The 19,845-nt window shown below is 42.8% G+C and overlaps 1 protein-coding gene across 1 annotated transcript in view; it reads left to right on the top strand.

The window, feature by feature from the left end:
- The window catches only part of itfg1 (integrin alpha FG-GAP repeat containing 1), a 142,790-nt gene that overhangs the window by 112,391 nt on the left and 10,554 nt on the right, over nt 1-19,845 (top strand). Inside the window, exon 15 of the mRNA XM_083998250.1 lies at nt 15,940-16,064. Coding sequence (XP_083854376.1) covers nt 15,940-16,064 — 125 coding nt within the window. The remainder of the gene's footprint in view (nt 1-15,939; nt 16,065-19,845) is intronic.

The raw sequence follows: 19,845 nt of genomic DNA, 5'->3' as shown, positions 1-19,845 counted from the left end.
ATACAAAGGCTAAGGCAGAAAGGGCAGCTAAAGAAAAGACATGAAGGTCTTTCTAAGGATTGCTGTAACTGAAAGGAAAATGAATCACTTTGATAAGGCTGTAATCCTCACACCATGATGCTTCTGGGGTGATTTGCTAGTTCACACATTTTATCTGCATTTTAAAGTGTTTTTTCAGCATTATTATTATTAGAGGCTGACTTACTTTGTTAGTTCTACAAAAGCAAGGCGTCACTCACATTTGTATTTCTAAAATGTTGTAATATAACTAAATATTGAATAGGAAAGATAATATTTTCCATCCACAATCAGCTTGTCCATCAATCAAATATGAATCCTGAGGAAACGGCAGGCTATCACAGAAAAACACACCAAACGCTTGTAAAATACTGGAGAACTTTTCCTCGGTGAAGCAGCACTCAACAGGCTGTAACTTATTCATTTTTTCCTTCTGATATAAGTCTGAGGTAAAATCTCCAGGACCAGTGATTTAGTTGCAATTTAAGATTTAAAAGATCTTCAGTTTTGTTTTGCAGGACTGCATCGCCTATGGTTATGTTTGTGACTTTTTGAAATGATGACAATAACGATGATGATGGTGCATGGAGTTGGGTAGGACAGGATGATGAGGAGCACTGGAAGTAAATTGTGTTTTTAAAAATTTCAATCCCATGCTTCATGTACTCTCAGAGGGCTGCTCCTTCTGTTATTGTTATCAGTCCTGTCAAGTAAACATCTGGCTGTGCTCTGTGCCTCTGGGTATTAAGCAGGTCCCACACTGTAAGTAGTGTGTTTTGGTGCCAGTTCACCCTCTCGTGTGAATTATGACTCGTATTTTTGATTGTTATGTTGTAACCTGCAGGTTCAGTGTGTCTCCAAAGGATGAGAAATCTTTGCAACCATTGGGCCCCTGAACCATGTAATACTGCTTCACAATAATAAGGAAGACAAGATCCCTAGATTGATGCATAGAGATGTAGGTTGAGGCATTTAGGACAGCCCTGCTGTGCTGTATTAGCTACAGTTAACCTAGTTGATGTTACATTGTGGAAAGGACAGAGAGCTGGATGAGGACAAGTTGCACTGACAGCCTGAGGTCAGGGATATATATAGCCTGTGTGTGCATGTGTTTTTCTGTGTGCAGCATAATCCCACTTTGTCAGATTCCATTGTTTCATTTATCAGTTGGCACAGTTGGAGTATATACATATTTTAAGAATTAGTCAACGGATCACAGTTTAATATCATTATTATTTCACCACCATAAGACAGTTTTAAACTCCTGGCTATGAAACAGCACTGAAACAAATCCTCCAGTGGCTGCAGACTTTTCAGTTAGGTGCTGAGTCCAAGCCCAAAGCAAGTGGACAAAATATCAACACTAGCCAGCCTGTATTTAGTTGTCTCACACCATGATGAAACACACAGTTTCATTCCCCTGCCACACACTCCACTGGTTTAAAAATGTTTAGTCGAATGGGCACGGAGAGAGAGAGAAACAGCGGAGAGTGAGGGAGGGCAGGGGAGAGTTATCACCACCTGCACCCACACCCACTGCAGAGAAGATGGAGGGTGATTCAGAAGCCCACTGAATGTGGAGGCGGTGACAGTTTTAAAATCACACGAAAGTGCAATACTGAAAAGGGTCCAGTGATTTTCATCTGCCTTTGAATTTCTCAACAGAGATCATTTGTAGAATTGCCTGAAACATTGGCATCTGTTTATAGATCATTTTAGTTTAAATATGTAAACATTTCATTGCGTCTGAGCCTTTAAGTGCTTTACAGTCTTATATCGCCAAAGGTATGTGGAAATGCACCTTCTGAGCATTAACACGTATAGCCTTTGCTCTTCCAGAAAGGTTTTCCATTGCATGTTGGTATAGTTCAGTCACAAGAGCATTAGTGGAGTCTGCCATGTGGTCAGTGTTACAGTTCATCCACAAGAAGCTGAACTGTATTGATGTTAATCTGCAGAGGTCAGTCAGGCTATACCAAACTAGGAAAACCTTGTCATGTTGAAATAACAAACTGCTGCCACAACAAAACCTTCCTTGCAACATTTCGATAAACCAATAGTGAGTGAACAGGGGGTCTACTTATCTCTGTCCAGATGTTTGGTGCAAACTGTATATATTTGGGTATATTCTGCAGTTTGGTCTGTTTTTTAAACATGAAGCTGTAACGAGCTGAAAACCTTTTCTTCAACTATTTGATATGTCGCCTTGGCATCTATTAAATAAGCCTTTCTCATCTACCTCAAACCATGATGAACACAGAATTTTACATCTCAGCATCTGAGTGAGCTTTTAGAAACTTTGGTCTTAAAATGTTGTAATGGGAGGAGTGGCAGGCAGGGCCAGAAATACCTCATCCAATCAGTGCAATGCTTTATAAATGTGTCTGATGCTCCACAGGAATCCTCTCAGTAGGTCACCCATGTTGCACACAAAGATCATTTAAAGACTTTTAATGCAGGTGTCTCATCTTTCACCATGATGCAGTCAGTTCAGTTCAGAGAGCGAATGTCTTGACATTTTGTCCGTTCAGCTGATATACATTTTTTTTCTGGAGGAAATCTCCAAGTCTCCAGAGTGCCTTTATGTTCCTGGTTCAGTGAAGTTGAGTAAGTGGAATCCCATCTATTTAACATTATAATATCCTGGCATATTACAGTCTGCCCGTCATAACTCCAACTTATTTTTTCAGTTTGGGTTTGACTCATGTGCGGAGTGAGAGCGAGAGAGTAGCCAAAGGCTTTGCCAGCACAACTCCCAAGACCCCTCATTTAGCAGCAGCAAAGTGCTGCCCAGGAGCAGGCTTCATGTGTGCATGTGTGCGTGGGTGTGTGCCCGTGTTTGTGTGTGTGTGTCTGCGTGTCTGCGTGTGTGTGGTGATTTAAAGTGTATTTATTCTGTAGCTTGTAGCTCGGGGAACAGCCAGCGAGGACTGCCAGAGATGAGCAATGATGGGGTGCACACAAACACACACATACACACACACAATGTCTGGGCTTCTCCACTGGGGCCCAACGATCTTCACTTACCCTTCACCCTCCTGAAAGGAAGAGACAGAGAGGAAAGGAGAGATTATAATATGCTGAGAGATAGAGACAAGGACTGAGGAGGCACAGAATGGAGCGATGAGAGAGGGATGAGTGGTAAAAAGAAAAGGAAGGAAATAGGTCAGAGGAGATTGGGGGGTGGTGGGATGGAGAGAAGAGTTAGAGATTGTTTAGACGTGGAGAAAAGCAGAACTAAAGGACAGTACATAACTACACATACACACACTACTACACTTCCAGAACATAATGTATCTATATATACACTCAGATAATGTCACTACCAGATGTGACAAGTAAAGGTCAACAGCTACACTGACAAGGTTTTCCACTGCCATAGCTCTGCTTTGTGTGTCTGTGCCTCTGTGTATTTGTGTGAGTAATGCATACTGCATGTGAATCTATGTGCGCTGTACGTGTGTGTGTCTGTATTTGTCTAAACTCACATATATTCCTCAGCCTATACACAGTAAGTTGTGCTGCATGTAGGTATGCACGAGTGCACTGCGTACCCCGACATCTGTCTCCTCGTGACCTTGTGTGTGTGTGTGTGTGGGTGTGTGTGCGTATGCGCTCCAGACAGTGGTGTGCCCGGCCCCTTACTAAGCAGCTTGGATGGATGAGCGTGGACTGTGATTCTGACAACACCACGCCTCATTATCAACTAACTCCTGCTGAGACAGAGAGAGAGGGAGAGAGACAGGTGGGGTGGTGAAAATGAATAGTTGTAGTTATTCATTAACAGCCTTTTTTACTCCTCGCTCGCTCTCTGCTCCTCCGTGGACACTCTCTGAGACGCTGACAGAGGAGACACACCTCTGTGTCTCAACCCACACATGGTCATCTAAGACCATTTATCTTTAGACAAATAGGGTGTCCAGTGTTCAAAAGTAACATGTGACTTTAAATGACAAAAGTTAGATTATAATTAGATGAGAGGCCAGATTTCCTTATCACAAGCACAGATATTATTCAGAAACAATAACTGCCAATCATTCACAAACCGGTTTCTCCTAAAAGCAGCGGTCAGCCCAGCCAGAAAAAAATGGCTTCCTTTTGCTTAAAGTAATCCCACTGCTCTGAATTTATCACATAAATTGAGTTTGTTGTCACCTTTAGTATGTCTGGCTGAGTAAAACAAATCACCCTGTCTTTAAAGGTAAAACAAGAGGAAAATAACCTCTGCTTTACTGGCCACTATCAGGAGTGATGATGAAGCAGAGTAAAAACATCATTTACAATGAGCTGCAATACTTTTTCAGCCTTCTGCAATCCAGTTTTCCATAACCAAAATATCAGAGACACTATCTTGATGTTCTTTTATGATATGATGTCAGAAAATGATTTTTAAATATGTATTCAATTCTAAATTTGTTTGCACTGTTATTGAGCTATGATTCAAATATTTTGTACATTGTCACCTTGGGGAAATTCTTCAGTTTAAAGAGGAACTAGGCAGGATTTTTCCCGTGGCTATGGTACATTTTTGCCTTAATTAAAAAGCTCCAGAGTAATTGTGATAGTTAACTATATGACTTGTTACGAGTGAGAATGGAGGCTCTCTGCCTTTCACCTGGTGACTGGACTGGACCTGGACTTAGCCTCTCTCCTCTTTAAAATAAATTATAATCTGAATTGCACTAATATCTTAATGCATTTCCAAAATGAATAACTGCTCACTATGACTTGTATTTTAGGTTACTTGCTTTATCATCACACCTCTTTTCCCCAAGACTGTGACTCCACAAATTACTCACACATTCATTATATAGTGTTTTAGATACAATTTTAAAATGATGAAATAGCGGGGTGGCCTCAGTTGGTAGAGCACCCTCCCTATGTATTGAGGCTATAGTCCTCACTGCAGGCGACCCCGGTTCGAATCCCGCGCTGAGCGGCTCGATCCTGCGTGTCATTTCCCCCCTCTCTGCCTCCTATGTCCTGTCTCTCTCTCAACTGTCCTGTACATTAAAGGAAAAAAAAGCCCCAAAAAATATACTTAAAAAAAAAAGAAAGATAAAATATCATTTTTTGCCCACTAATCTAAACTCAGTGACCCTAAATGAAGAGTGAAACAAGTCTGTCGTGTATAAAAGTACTCACACCCTTAATTCAAAATTCAATAGAAGCCCCTTTGGTAGCAGCAGAGCTTTGAGTCTGTCTGGTTATCAGTGTGTCATAGCAGCATCAGGGGTTAAGCTGCTACACCACTGACATCCTCAGCCGAGGCCATCTGTCGTCAAGTGTTTTGACCCTTTACTCAGTGCGCTCTCAAGATGGTCTGCAGTGGTGATCAGTCACTGTGTCAGTGGACACTCGCTCTGCAGCTGCAAAGATCTTCTGCACGGCTGTTCTGTGTATCTACCCTGTCGCCCCCCAGAGCAGTAAAGACACTGCCATTTCCACTGAGCTGGAAAGCCTTGACAATCTCACCTTGACTGTTTACCAGTCTGGCTGTCAGCAGTCAGCTGTCAAGGCGCTGAACTTTTCCTCCGGCACTGCCGTTTATATGATGCTGATTGGGATCATTGGATGACCACAGGAGGATGTCAGGTCTCCCCGCTGTTGGTACACTGTTTGGTCATTTGAACCATTTGCCATCAGTAGCCATTTTACACTTACACTTGCAATGCTCAGCATGTCTGCAGTACCCTTCCAGCTGCTTCTCATGGACATAGGCTTCTGCTTGGTCATGTTGCAGTCCTTCCATATCCATCAGCAGCATGATTGCAAGTTCTCAATGAACCTGGTTATGTCTCCAATTATATCTCTCTTGGGTGAGGCCTACTTGGCAGGATGTCAGCTCATGCTCCAGCGTACCTTTCTGCCAGCACAGATTGCAGTTAGGCTTTTCTGCCAGCAACCATCTATGGAGATTTGCAAGGAATGGGAGGGTGTCATAGATGGACCAGAGAAGAAATTGGAGTCATAATAATGGATGCCTCCAGATATCACTTCATTTAAGGGTTCATATAGCTTTCATGGTCAGCCATTTTGCCAGTACAACCCAGACTTACTGCTTTAGAGTGACACAGTGCCTCTTCCCATGCTCTGATCCCTCTCTGTGGGATGAGTCTTCTTCAACAGTCCTTTCTTGGACTTATGATGTAAGTTCTCAAGCCCCTGTCAGCGCTGGCATACAAGCCAGACAATGTCTTTGTACCAGAGTGCTCCCTCTGCCTGTGCTACTGCCTCAAGCTTGATTATAGCCTTGAGGACATGTTCATGCTTTCAGTTGTGGAGGGTCTGATCTCAACAGCATGACGCTGCCAGCACCATTCTTTACCGGGGATGGTATTAGCCAATAGCCAGGTGATGAGCGGTGTCTGGTGATTGCCATATGCTTGAAGTTCTACTGGAAGAGTTTAGGCTTTCTTTTCTTTTTTTAAATCAGACCAGAGAGTATTTTTCTTTATGCTCTTTATGCTTTATGTGAGTCCTTTAAATGCTATTTGTCCAAGTCCAAATATGCCTTTTAGTTGTTTCTGCGTTGCTTCTCTATTGATGGACTGCTGTTGAGATGGTCAATCATGTAGGTTCTTCTGGTAGAGTGACCACTCTACTGTTTTCTTTTTCACTCCAAACCAAGACCACTTTCCTAGTTGCTCATCATGGCCACATGTCCAATTTCTCAAAAGGGCTCAGGTGGTTCCGCACTTCTATTTCTATTTCGCAATTATTAAGGTATTTTTTTGTTTGTTTGTATTTCATCAACTGCCTTTAAGCAGAGTTAATTTTGTGCATTTATTTTTAGCTGTTATAGCCTTTAATGCACCATAAGGACAAACAAATATATTTATGTTGTCAATTACAGTTTATTGACCTAAGCATCAAAGCAGTAGCTTTTCTGGGAACTTATGGGGAACGTTTGTTCTACACAAGAAATTTTCAAAGCACTGAAAGCCAGTCATAGAACTGTAAGGTCTTGTGCAATGAAAACAGTACTTGGACTTAAAGACACAATTCTTCTCCTATGAAAATGTGGTTCGTCAGACACACATTCACATAAACATACTTGAAAACCTTTCTATTACATTCACTTCTTTTGAACCCAGCATAATTGGCTTATAATGACAGCAAGCTGCAGATTGTTAGCTGGCTTTGTCCAGAGAGTGCGAATGTGTCAATGATGCCACAGATTATTGTTCACAGAGAAGGAACCCTAGAAAAAAGGAGGAGAGAGAGGGGACATGAGAAAGAAGTGACAGGAAGTGGAACTACAGAGAGAGAGAGAGAGAGAGAAAAGAGTGAGTGCTCATAGGGAGGAGAATCATAACACACTCAGATCAATGTGGAGCTCTCTGCAGACCGTCCAATTAGGCTAATGAGTTCAGGGGATTAGGAATGGCTCGTTCACACACACTGAAAAAGCACACACACAACACACTCATTGTACATGCATACACAACCTTTAAAAAACAAACGTTCACCTGCAGCAACTCTCCCACAAACATGTTTATCATATCTTAACCTTTTAGACATTTAGAAGATCCAAAACAATGTTAGATACAGATTGAAATGGAGATTGTGTGTGTGTGCACTGAGTTGTGTTGACTTGTTCGTTCACTTGAAGCCACTCATGTTGGTTTTTTGCTGCATCATGCTGATGCCGCGAGCAGTGTCGTAAAAGTCAGCCTGTTGCACTTAACATCGCGCTGATCTATGGCCACAGTACTCAACTGTTCTCAGACCTCATCAGGTCAACAGTGAGTGTTACCCTATTCTCAAACCATTTTATTGCACAGTATATGGACGATTGGCTCGAAGCACACACAGAATCCACAATATAGGAGCGAGATGGGGGAGTAGGTGGATGAGAGAAATGAAAAGGGTTGGAAGAGGAAAAAATGAGAGGTTGCAGAGCACAACTCTGAAAGCATAGAGAAATGGAGAGGTGTGAAAATAGTGGAACAAAATGGAAAGATAGAAGATGGGAGGAGACGAACACAGAGATCAGAAGAGAGGAGGGGAGAGGAGAAGGAAATATTGAAGTGGTAGGGGAAAAAAACGAGTGGAGAATTACTATTGATCAGGCTTAGCGTGCTCTTTCTCTTCCCTGTTTTTCACTCTTTCACCTCCCTCCTCTGCCTCTCCTTCCTCATCTTTTTTCCTCCGCACCCTACCCTCTCCCTTTTATCTGTCTCTTTTCTTTTTCATTTCTCACCTTGTAATCTGTCTCCTCTGCACTTGATCAGTATCACATACTGTCCAAAGGTTGCCCAGCTTTTAATTTGTCACCACTGTTGTCCAACTGTCTGTTGATCCGTCTGTAAACCTCCTTGTATTTCAATGAACGAGATGCGTATGTGTCTCTCAGTAAATGTTGTACATTTTCACAGAGTCAACTAATCTAAAGGAGATACTTCAACATGTCTTTAGGCAGGCCAGCAGTGCTGCATCTCAACATATGGATTCCAATCAAGTTTTCTAGAGACATTCATGCCCAGAGGATGAATACTAAATAGTTTCCACTTGCTTTTCCTGTAGTGATCATTATATCAAACCCTAACCCCCCCACCCCAAAAAAGGAAGCCCATTGTCAGCTCCAAATTTTTAAATGTTGTCGATCCAGGTAACGGCTCTCGTTACTGACGAGCAGGGCAGGCGCAGGTTTCCAAAATGGGACCCGTGCAGGATTCTGGGAAACATTGTACCAACATGCCAATGTGTCAGACGCAATAGCATGTTATTGTTGACGTGTCTTGTCAGCTGATGCCAAATTTGACAGCACAACCAACACTAAGATGATGAAGAGGACAGAAGAGGACAGAAAAAAATCCATTGAAACATATAAAGCTTTGAGAAGAATTACCTCTTTTTGACAGATGTATTAGAAAACCTAGCTAACAAAAGCACCGTTTTTCTTTTACGAGAAAATTGGGGTCTTTCCTGACAACTCCAAGTTAGTTTCACCACAGCTTGAGACATTGACAATCTTGAGTGCACCCTCACTTCATGGGGTGGGGACTCTGTTCTGAGTGTTCCTGTATGTATGTGTTTTATTGTGGTTAAGAACAACAACAACACATTTTTTTAAAGAAAAAAAAAAAATCTTGAGTGCACCGGTAAATGTAGAGGGAAACATTTATAAAACCAGCCACTCAACAGTGCCAGAGAAAATATTATTTTTGCCTACCATCAAGCTTCTACTTCTTTTTTTCATGCTGTGTAATTTCATGTTTATTGTAGGATATTATTGAGTGGATGCTTCATGGTCATGGATGGAGAACAGGAAGCTAGGGGAAGCTTTAAATGTGGTGAACCTGCTATTTTGATTTTAGTAGTGGCAGGCCAGGGCGATGACAGCTGTCTGTCTGTTCTCACACAGACACACACGTGTCATTTTGGGTGTTGTGTGGACGCAGGTGTCAACATGCTTCGGTGCAGTAGAGAGGCAGGACAAAGCTAGATGGCGATGGCGAACTGCAAAGCCCTCTGGGTCCTATAGCACATCACCACACACACATTCACACTCCCACATATAAGTTCACACACATTTTCCCTCCCAAATCAATGTCCAGAGCCTGACACCAGTGTATGGACACTCAAGGAGGCTCTCCAGGCAAAACGCACTGCGTGTGTGTTCGTGCATGTACACTGTTCTGTTCCTGATGGCTCCTCCCTTCATCGCTGCAATTTGCTTCTTTTATCGCCATCAGGGGAGCAAATGGTTTCTATAGCGACAGGCACTAGGAATTTCTGTGAAACCATTTTTTGCTCATTTTTGAAGCCCTTGGGAGTGTGTGTGTGTGTGTGTGTCTACGTGTACGTGCATGTGTGTGTGCACACCAACTAATTTTCTGACCATATTTCATTTCTAAATGATTACATGGGATCATGATAATTCTCCCTGTCCTACAGAGGGATTTTTACCCAGTATGATGTCGCTCAAAACAGTCGTGTTACATATGTTTACATCTATTTATTGTCTCAGAATTCCTCTCTCTGTCTCTTTCTGTGATAACCAACACACTTGACTCACTTTCAGCCTGATGTCACACATCACATTGTCACCCTGCTTGTCTGCACAAAGGTGCTAAAACCTCCAGACAGGACATGGTTTTACACGAGGGTACGTGTCATCAGACCTCAGCAGATGGACACACAGAGACACATTAGGATGTTGCGGCTCCCTCATAGGCACTAATGTCCTCTCGCTGTCTGTCTTCTTTCTCTCTAATGTTTCTCACTTCTTTTCTTTTTTTTCATTTTGCCTCCTCGTGCCCAGAAGGAAGTAAAGTTTGTCAACTTCAATATCACGGAGAGCCTCAATATCCTAAAAGCCTTGATATTGTCCTCACTATCTGGCATCCTGCTGTGAGAGAAATGTGAACTGTGATGTGACAGTAAGCTAAATTATTTTTCACCTGGCATGAATAATATTAACCACTGAAGGTAAAATGTGATTAATACATTCCAGGTCCACGAGGCTTCATCTACAACCGTGTCACGGGCAGATGCAGTGTTCTTAGTTTGTTTCAGTCGATTATGGCAGTTCAGTGAGTCCAGACCTTTTTGTATTCATTTCACAAGCTCAGCTATTACGTACACATTTTCATCAATGTAAATTAAAAGCAGTTATAATTAGAATAGTTCACATGTTGACTGAGGCAACAGACACAGCATCCAGCAAGACTCAGACTAGCATTGATATTTTGAAGGCAAGGGCAAACTACTACACAGTGGTTAAGTCTGTGTCAGCAACACAGAGTCAGAGCATTTATGTAATGTATTTACAATTTATATAATTTAATATTATTACAAACTTTATCCAGCCTGGTCTTTGCACAGCCTCTAGAGTGCTGCAGTTTGCTTTGTCATGCTGATGAAACTGACTTTCTCTTTGCCGACAAGTGGCTTCGCAAAGATTATCAAAATTTAAACTTCTCTACGCAAAGTTTACACAACAGAACAATGTTCTGTCCAAATCTACCCGTGTCTCACAACAAACGTTTCATCATTGTTGAATTTCATTCAGGTCCAGAACTGCTGAGATATTTGGAGCTTCCAAGTTTGTTGTATTACCAAAAGACTTTAGATAAATGTTCATTAAGTGTGTGGATCAAAGACACTGGAATCCTGCCAATATCAGCTCTGAAGGCTTCTTTAGCCCACACAGTTGTTGTAGAAGCAAGGGAGCCTGTTCATTTCCTTTTTTACCATTATTGTCTTTTTGTTTTGCCTCAAAACCTTTAAACAGAGCTGCTTGAAGTTATGATTTATATTTGAAAGAGGAACTATGTGAGTCCAGTCGCTTTTCCGCTGTTGCTAACTCTCCTGTGCCTTTGTTTACAATGAAGCCAGCAAGAAATCAATTATTAGAGCGGTGTATAACGTTATATATCATATACAATGTTACGACATGTAGTTTCATCTGTCATAAACAAGAGATTACAGGTAATGGGGCGCATAGACGAGAGCTGGGACACTGGGGCAACGATCCCGATCTTGCAAAGTTGTTTTTCAGTCAAAAGACGCAATAAGTTACACGCACATGGACGGCAGAGAGCCTCCATTTTCCCTCGTAACAAGTTGAGCCATTTATTAAACCATCACAGTTACTCCAAAGCTGTTTAATGAAGGTAAAAATGTAAAACGGCAGACATCAGCCATGTCTTCCTTTTGATGCCACACTAATAATAGCAGAAAACAGTCTCACCTGTTACAGTGGTAACAGACTCAGTCATTGGGATGTTGGGCTCTGCACCGTGATAATCAGGCTCAGGTCAGAGAGTTTTGAAGGACAGAAACACTCACCTCAGGTTTGGGATTTGACAGCAACGGAAAAAATGGTCAGTTAGAGATGAGGAGAGCAGCTACTTATACGTCATTGAGGATATTTTATTTTTCTCTCACAGAGAGAACCAGTTTCTCTAGAAACCTGTGTGTGTGCGTGTGTGTGCATGCGTGCGTGGCGACTGTTGGTGCTGTTCTGAATTTGCTTTGTCTCCTATGAGATGGATTGTGGGCTGTCAGTCATGTATGCAAGGTGGAATTCTCTGCCAAGGCCTCCACTGGCTGTGCTATAGGGAGATAGGACAGAAACACTCAAAGACCCCCCTCCTACCCCACCACCACACACACACACACACACACACACACATAAACAAGACAGAGACACTCCAATACACTGCTCTGCATAATACCCTCTATCCAGCCTCCCCATGTTGTGAAATGGCATTGCTCCAGCCATGGCCACATTTCCTAGCCGGTCTACACAGACACACACATTCACACACACAAACATACACACACACAGTGCTCAGCAGATGCTAAGCCATGGGCTTCCAGCCTGCGACGTAACCCTGCTTGATCCTCCATCATACGCACAGACACACACAAACTCTCAGACCCACTCCACCCTGGTGAGTGGCCGGGGCGCAAGCCATCCACCTCTCGCCGACTGACAGGGAGCAGCAGTCTGTCAAAAACATCAAACCAAGGCTGGATTAAAGGTCCATCCCCTCAAAGATCCTGTTCTGCCTTGCCCAATGGACGAGGTTCAGAGAACTGAGCGCCAATGGACTGATTTAAAACGGCTTCCCCTGCTGGATTCATCTCAAAGTAACGCTGTGACACTGCCGCTCCTCTTTCTGTGGGCTCAGTCAGTGCCCTTTAGTCTGTCTATTATTTGATTGGTGGATAGCAAACAAAAAAACTAATGACATTACCATAAAGACTACTTCATGGTGCATCATAAAAACAGGAGTGGGTGAAGGACAACTGTGATACTTATTATTAGACCACATTTCTTTTACATTATTTAACCTGCTACACAAGTGTATAAGTGCTTATTTGGAAAAAATGTTAAGTGACTCACTGAATTGTAATTATTACCTTTCAGTGTTAGAAAGTGCATATTTTTTGAAAACGTACACATTCAGTTGACTGTCAGGCTTTTTCTCTTGTATTTCTGAAATTAAACAATCACCTCCTTGTGAGTCTCCAGCAGCTGCTCACCCAGTGAAAAGTTCGATGCAGCGCGTGTCTTTTCCGCTGTTTCATCAGTAAATCAGTGATCAATACAGTGGTCTGTTAAAGAAAGCTGGGGACGCGCTCTGATCTGAATCACTTACACCTGGTTTGACAAATCTGCCCTCAGTCATCCTGGCTCAGCAAATATGCAACAGACTGAGCCAGGATTCACCGACGAGGCTTTGTCAAGCCTCGCTTTTTCAGTTATCCTGGAAATCTTAATTCTACTTTTTTTGCAAAAGCCCCCAGGTCAGATCCATTTAGCTGTGAGCACAAAGAGAGCAAGGCTGTTCACAGTTTTGTTGTCTCGTTGTTTTTGGGACTCTCCATGAGGCTTACTTGCATCCTCAGCGGTCCTGATGGTGATACGTGTATGACTTGGATCAGGGTTTCTAACATTGTGTTTCCTGTGTTGAGGGCTCAGTAAGGTCAGTTATAACCAGGCGTATTGTAAAGTCCTTGAAGGCTTTCCTTTGAAACAAGCTCATATAATTTCTTCTTGAATATAAATATCAAATCACATATATAAATGTTTACAAAGTTTACATTTTTTTCCCTCTAGGTTCAGTTATGTTTAGGTTTGACAGCTCCCTGTTTATTTTTGCTTTTTTGATAAAATTATTCTGTCCAGCTACTCTTGTCAACACAACCACTCGACACTACCCATGGATAAATTCTTAAATTTTTTATCTTTGCTTTATTACGTCTTCCGTGTCAGTGAACCATCTAGATTATGATTTAAAATCACGTACATCGTGTGTCATACTGCAGAACATGGCTTTCCACTTTACTATGCTGGTGCAGGTCTCCTCTCGGTAAATGTCAGATACCCCAGGATTCGTCTTTAGTGTCTGTCAGAAGCCTGGGCTTTGTACTACCCAGGAACAAGTCAATGTCCACTAAACTGTGTCCTGCTCCTCCTGTATATGCTGGCAAGCCAATATTCTTGTCTCTCTCCCTTTCGGTAGCTATCAGCGGTGTGCGATTAAGGTAATTATGCTGCCTCTTCACAAACCCACAACCCTGCACTAAAAGCTGGGAAAATAGAGTGCACAGAGCAGAGGCAAGCGTGTGAAATTTAGAAAGATAAAGAGAGAGACAAATGATGACAAGCCATCTTTAGTAGGTGGCAAAAGTCGATGCGTATATTCTGCATCCAGACCCACTGCATGCATATTGCAGCATTATGGACCAGCGTTTAGAGCACAGACACCATACAGCTGCCACTGCTGCTCTACGTGAGTCAGATAGTCATTTTCACCCAATGGCCATTGGTCATTTCTTTCCCTTCCACGAGATGATCCAGAGCTAAAATGGCAGCTTTATTCGTACAACATGAAAGAACATTAAAGAAGAGGCAGACTGAGCAGCACTGATCTGACCAAGGTACAGCTGAGGTGGCAAAAGATAAAGTGGGGAAATCTTTTTTTCTTTATACTGAACTGAGATTAAAGAAGAGAGAGAGGGAGAGAGGCAATACTGTTGTTATGCTCCTCTCGGCCTGCAATACGCAGTCCATCCACATTAGTTCTGATCACTGGCTGCCTCCAGGCTTTCTCTCTCCTCTTCAATCCCTCTCTTTCTCCCTCTCTCTCCCTTCCTCTCTTTGTTTACCACGTAGAGGTTGATTTATGTCGGCTGCACTTGGCAGAGTTGGGTGGCGTGGGCGAGATACAGCAGCTGAAGGGGTAGGGGCGGGGTGGGGGGGGGGGGGGGGGGGTGAAGGGAGGAGAAGAAGGGGAAGCAAAATGAGTAAGGCCAAATCGAAGTGATGTATCAGGGGAGACGAGAGAGATGAGCAACAGAGGAGGAAACAAGAGAGTAAAGGTTGGATGAGAATTGTAAGTAAGGAGGGAGACACTACAGGACAGACGGAGGGGGAAGGTTGGGTGAGGAAACCGGCAGAGGTGTTGGACTGGCCTGAGGTGTCTCACTCTGATTTGTATCTTTTATGATGCTTCTTCACATCAGAACTCAAGGTCTCATGCTGCACTCCCTCTGGCTCCATCGTTCCTGTGCCGTGTGTTAACTTCTCTCACTATGTTCACATATCTCATCACTCAGAATGGGTTAGCTCAGAGCTGATTGCTTAACATTAGCTAAAACTTGAATGGTCTCTTTGGTGAAGCAGGGCCCTCGCAGCTGCGCTGTTATAAGATCAGTCAGAAAAACAGGGGTTTTGTTTACGATTCAACAAATCAGGAAGCGATGAATGAAGATGAGCAAAGCTTACATGCACCAAAACACTGTATAACTGTTTAACATCTTTTTGTGCTTGTTTCTTTTTCTGTGGCACGTGAACTGGGTAAAGAATAAGTTTGACACTTATTCTTTACCCAGTAAAGATAGAGATATTCAGAAAAAGGGCAGCCAAGTGCATAAATAGTAGAAATTAAAGTGTTGCCTCTGTGTCCAGTTCAAATGTATGAATAGTCTATGGTCACACAAGCAGCTCTATGAAGATGTTTACTATTGTCTCTACTGTAGTTTGGTGTGCTAAAGTTTTGCTGTGGTCATACACAAATCCAACAAGGACCCAATGACGGGACAAAATGACGGCCAACGTCATTTGAAAAATACTGTGAGTGAGACATACTGTAGGTACCAAATCCAACAGTCCACTCCACAGTTGCCAAGATTTTCAGCTGAAAGAGAAAACTGAAAACCTCCTAGTGCTCCCAGAGGAAAAGTTCAGAAGATCAACACAGTCAGTCCAGTCAATCCTCTGCAGACCACGAGCTTCTGGACCAAATCTGAGGTCAATCTATCAAAAAGTCACTGAGATATTTCAGTCTAAACCATGTGGTGCTGCTATCATGGCTATAGTGAAAGGAAAAATGATATGTTCAGCCTACATGTTAACTATATGCATTATAAATTGTATCTTTTCTCTCCTTTCTGCAGCCGGTCAGCTGAGCCAGTCAGCTCACTTCTCCCTCCAGCTGCCCTACACGGTGCTGGGCCTCGGACGCAGCGCCAACTTCCTGGACCACCTTTTTGTCGGCATTCCCCGGCCGCCCGGAGAGGCGGTGAGCAAATATGAGAGGGTTCTTCTATTACCTTGACAGCTCTCAGCACTCCTTCAGAAAGTCTGCAGCGGGTTCGGCCTGAGAGAAAATCTGAGAGCAGATTGTTTTGTAGAGGTGTGTGCATGATACAGCAGACTGAGAAAAAGGAAGACGGGGCACTAAAACTGAACCTGAACTAAAGTAAAAACCCCTTTCAACACACTTACCTCATAAACCTGTACCTCAGAGCATCTACAGTGCCACTCAAGTGCCAGATGAAGTCATTTCTGAACATCCCAATCTGTCCTCAGCGTAACAGCACATGACACATGTGGCAGATTCAATGTCTCTGAAGTGAGAGCTGAAAAGTGGCAGTGAGAGAGGAGCAGAAACAGCCTCGGGATGGAGATGTTAGAAAACTTTCCAAGAAAAACAGAAAATGATGGACCACGTTCTCTGAAAGAAATCCAAGCAGTTTGAGGCAAAGAGCAAAATGGTTGTTTTTTCTCTGACAGCTCGAGCTTTATTTCATAATAAGGCTGGATGTAGCTCCAAGGATTACAAGGCTCATTTAAAGAGTGTCTTGCAAAGATTCACAGACGATTTCCCTCTTCAAATTCTCTTATCATATTAGAAATGTGTCCACCTAATCTTCAAAAAATATTTAGCGCTTAGTTAAGTTTATTTTTCCAATTCAAGAAACAAATTAATACAGTAATATCTGGTGTTTAGGTTGTCAAATAGTCATGTGTTCAAATAATCTTTTTACTTATTTGTGCACAAATGATCAAGATGTATTTACAGAAACAATCAAGACACACTACTCCTTAGTTGTTAACCTGCTCCGGTTTTCCACTTTTCTTTGCTTTGCTGTTTATTTATGGACAATGTTAATTCTCTCTCTGCTGATCTTGTTCTTTTTAAAACAGCTTCACTCATTTGAATTCTCACTGAAAGCTTTAATATTTTCTCTGGTGCTGCAAACAATGTTTATTTGTTTATTTTGTTCCCTGAACAAAAGTAAATATAAAATATTAGCAGGATGAACATGAAGGCGTGTTGCCGGTTATTTTACGGCAGATGAATTCCACTTCCTGCTCGTACTGTATGAGGTGATTGATGACATCACCCAGGGAGTTGGTGCAGGTGCAGCGAAGCTCCTCGCTGGAACAGAAATACCAACACAGCCGCTTTTACCTTCTCACTTCAAACACATCTTTATTTAACAGCGCCGTGCAAGCAGACGAGGATGCGGTCCGTTTGCGTCTTCTGTCATTCTACAAGCTCGCGTTCTATGGATATCGTAAATAATTGATGGGTTTTACAGTTTTAATCTATATGTCAGCCACATTTCTACACTACACTACCTCAAATGTCAGCTCTCTTCAGTTCAGCTCTCTCCCTTTCTCAGCATTCATCTCCATCTCAGTTTTCTCTCTCTCTCTCACACACACACACACAAATGTTGCACTTGTCACAGTGAATATTAGGCACGACAGGGCCTTTTTATTCCCCCTCCCGTGTGGTACCAAGGTCTTCGTCAAGAAGCTGATTAGAATTGCAGATCGGTCGGTCCACGGCTCAGAAACTGTAGTGCACCAAGAACACTCAGCTCAAACAAGCTGCTTTGTTGTCCCCCTTTCTACGCACACTCCCTTTTTTTCCCTATGCAAAGAAATGTGATCTTTTTCTTCCCCGTTTTTCCTCCTCCTCGCCCATTCCTTGCACAAAGTGAATTAATGAATGCCTAAAGATGCAGCCCATTATGCAGAGTAGATTTTCTTTTTCTTTTTTTTATCCACTGGGACCGGGGAGTGGAGTAACTCCATCAGATCTACCTGTAATGAGGAGGAGAAGCTTCGGAGAACTCTTTAGGATAGAGAAGGTTTCAGAAACCCTGACTGCTAGGCCACCCTGCTCGGTCGGCTGGTTCGTCAAATCTCTTGATCTGGCTCTCTCTCATTTCTGTTGTGTTTCTCTCCGTCCTTCTATCTGCCCCGCTCCCATTCTCTCACAGTCCTCCCCACTGTGCCCTTTGCAATCTTCTCCTCCAAACTGAGAGTTCCTTCCTGCTGTTTCACAGAGAGAGAGGTTTTGTAAAATCTACTTGGATATCTTCCGTCTTCTGTCCAATCATTCATCTCTTTTATTCCCCCTCCCTGTCTCTCTCTGTTAGTCTCTCTCTCCTCCTGTTCACTTATCTTCCACCCAGGGGATTCCCTTTGCTGCTCAAAGTGGTTTACTTCACTAATCAGTCCCCTACTTGTCACTCTCACTCTCTCGCTCACCCTCCATCTCTGTATCCATCTCCCTCACTCACTCCTAGTGTGCTAGTTTCCCTGGCTTTGAACCAGAGTGTCTCTCTTTCTCTCTGAAGACTTGGGAACACTTTTCTCTTCCAAACAGCCAGATCGGATCTGCTCCCAGGCAGCAGTAGTGGAGGCTGACTCGACTCCAGCTCCGCTCCCCCGCCGGTTGCTGCACCGACGGCAGCGCTTTCCAAGAGCTAAGCGACAATGACTGGCGGCAAGAATGTGCTCGTTATGTAAAAAGCATCTCCGTTCTTGCATGCTTATTCAAAATAGCTGCAAGATGTGGTTCCTCTCAATTGATGAAAAACGGAGAACCATAATTAAAGAGCAGTGGCACCTCCACATGCAGTCAAATATACCGAATATACGATTGGAAATGTTAATTTCTCCCAGCTAACAAACTTTTAATAATAAAAAAAAACCTTAATGTGTTGCCCCGCCTATCCAATTCACATCCCTTGACCTCTGTGAACTCTTAACCCCTAAAAAGCCTGAGCACCGTCTTTGATGTGTCAGAGGAGGCTAAATCAAGACACAAAGCAAAATTATATTCAGGAAAACATGGAGATGAAAGCAAACAGAAAATGATGATGATGCTGGGCTTCCCCAGATATCAAACCCTATTGTAGGCAGAGGGTGAATGCAGTCTTTGTCTGTATCTTTTGTCAGATAGCATCATTGGATGCTGAGCCTTAAGGTGGCAAACTGCTAAAAATGAAACTTGAACTTGTCCAAAGTCAAACTGCTGTCAAACGCAGCGCCGCGAGCAAATGTTTCTGAACTCAGTGCAGTTTGAATCCTGATGCTCAAATCTGATTGAAGAGTCTCTTCCCGTAACACCTACAAAACCAAACTCTCAGATTTGTTTTTAATTATGTGATGTGAATATGAGGTAACTACTGTGATAAAGGACACATGTGAGAACCACAACCAGTTGTGTGACAGTGTGGACGAGCTGCAGGCAGATGTGTTTGGGGACGCACGGTGAGGGTGCACGTCTGAGCAGTGACGTCCCCACTGTGTTTCATGAGTTTGTGTAAACGAGTTGTTGAATCTGTGTGTATCTTCACCTTAGATGATCTCACCACAGAATATTTTCTTTCATCTCTCACAACCTGTTTCTTCAGATTTAGTGTGACGGCTCCTTTTTTTTTTTCTTTTGCTCCAGTCACATGAAATCATACAATCAACAGGATTTCATGTTCCTCCGTACAGTATTCTTATTATGGGCGATAATCAAGTTGGTCATTACTGGGTAGTTTGAAAAGATTGTTGTGGCAGCAATTAGCCTACCCCAGGTCACCTCAGAGCTGGTGTTTGTGTGTGCTTTTATGTTGATGGCGCACACAGACACTCAGACAGTGGTTCCAGTTTCCTCCCATGAATTTTTCTTCAAAGCAGACGTCAGCGCTGCCATAATGAGTCAAGTTACAGGATGAGAAAAAGGCGATGTATATTTTATCAGGACAGAGACCGAGATAATAAGTTGT

This window comes from Trachurus trachurus, assembly GCF_905171665.1.
Source record: "Trachurus trachurus genome assembly, chromosome: 3".
Taxonomy (NCBI): domain Eukaryota; kingdom Metazoa; phylum Chordata; class Actinopteri; order Carangiformes; family Carangidae; genus Trachurus; species Trachurus trachurus.
The sequence above is the reverse complement of the archived record's forward strand: the minus strand, read 5'-3'. Positions and strand labels throughout refer to the sequence as shown.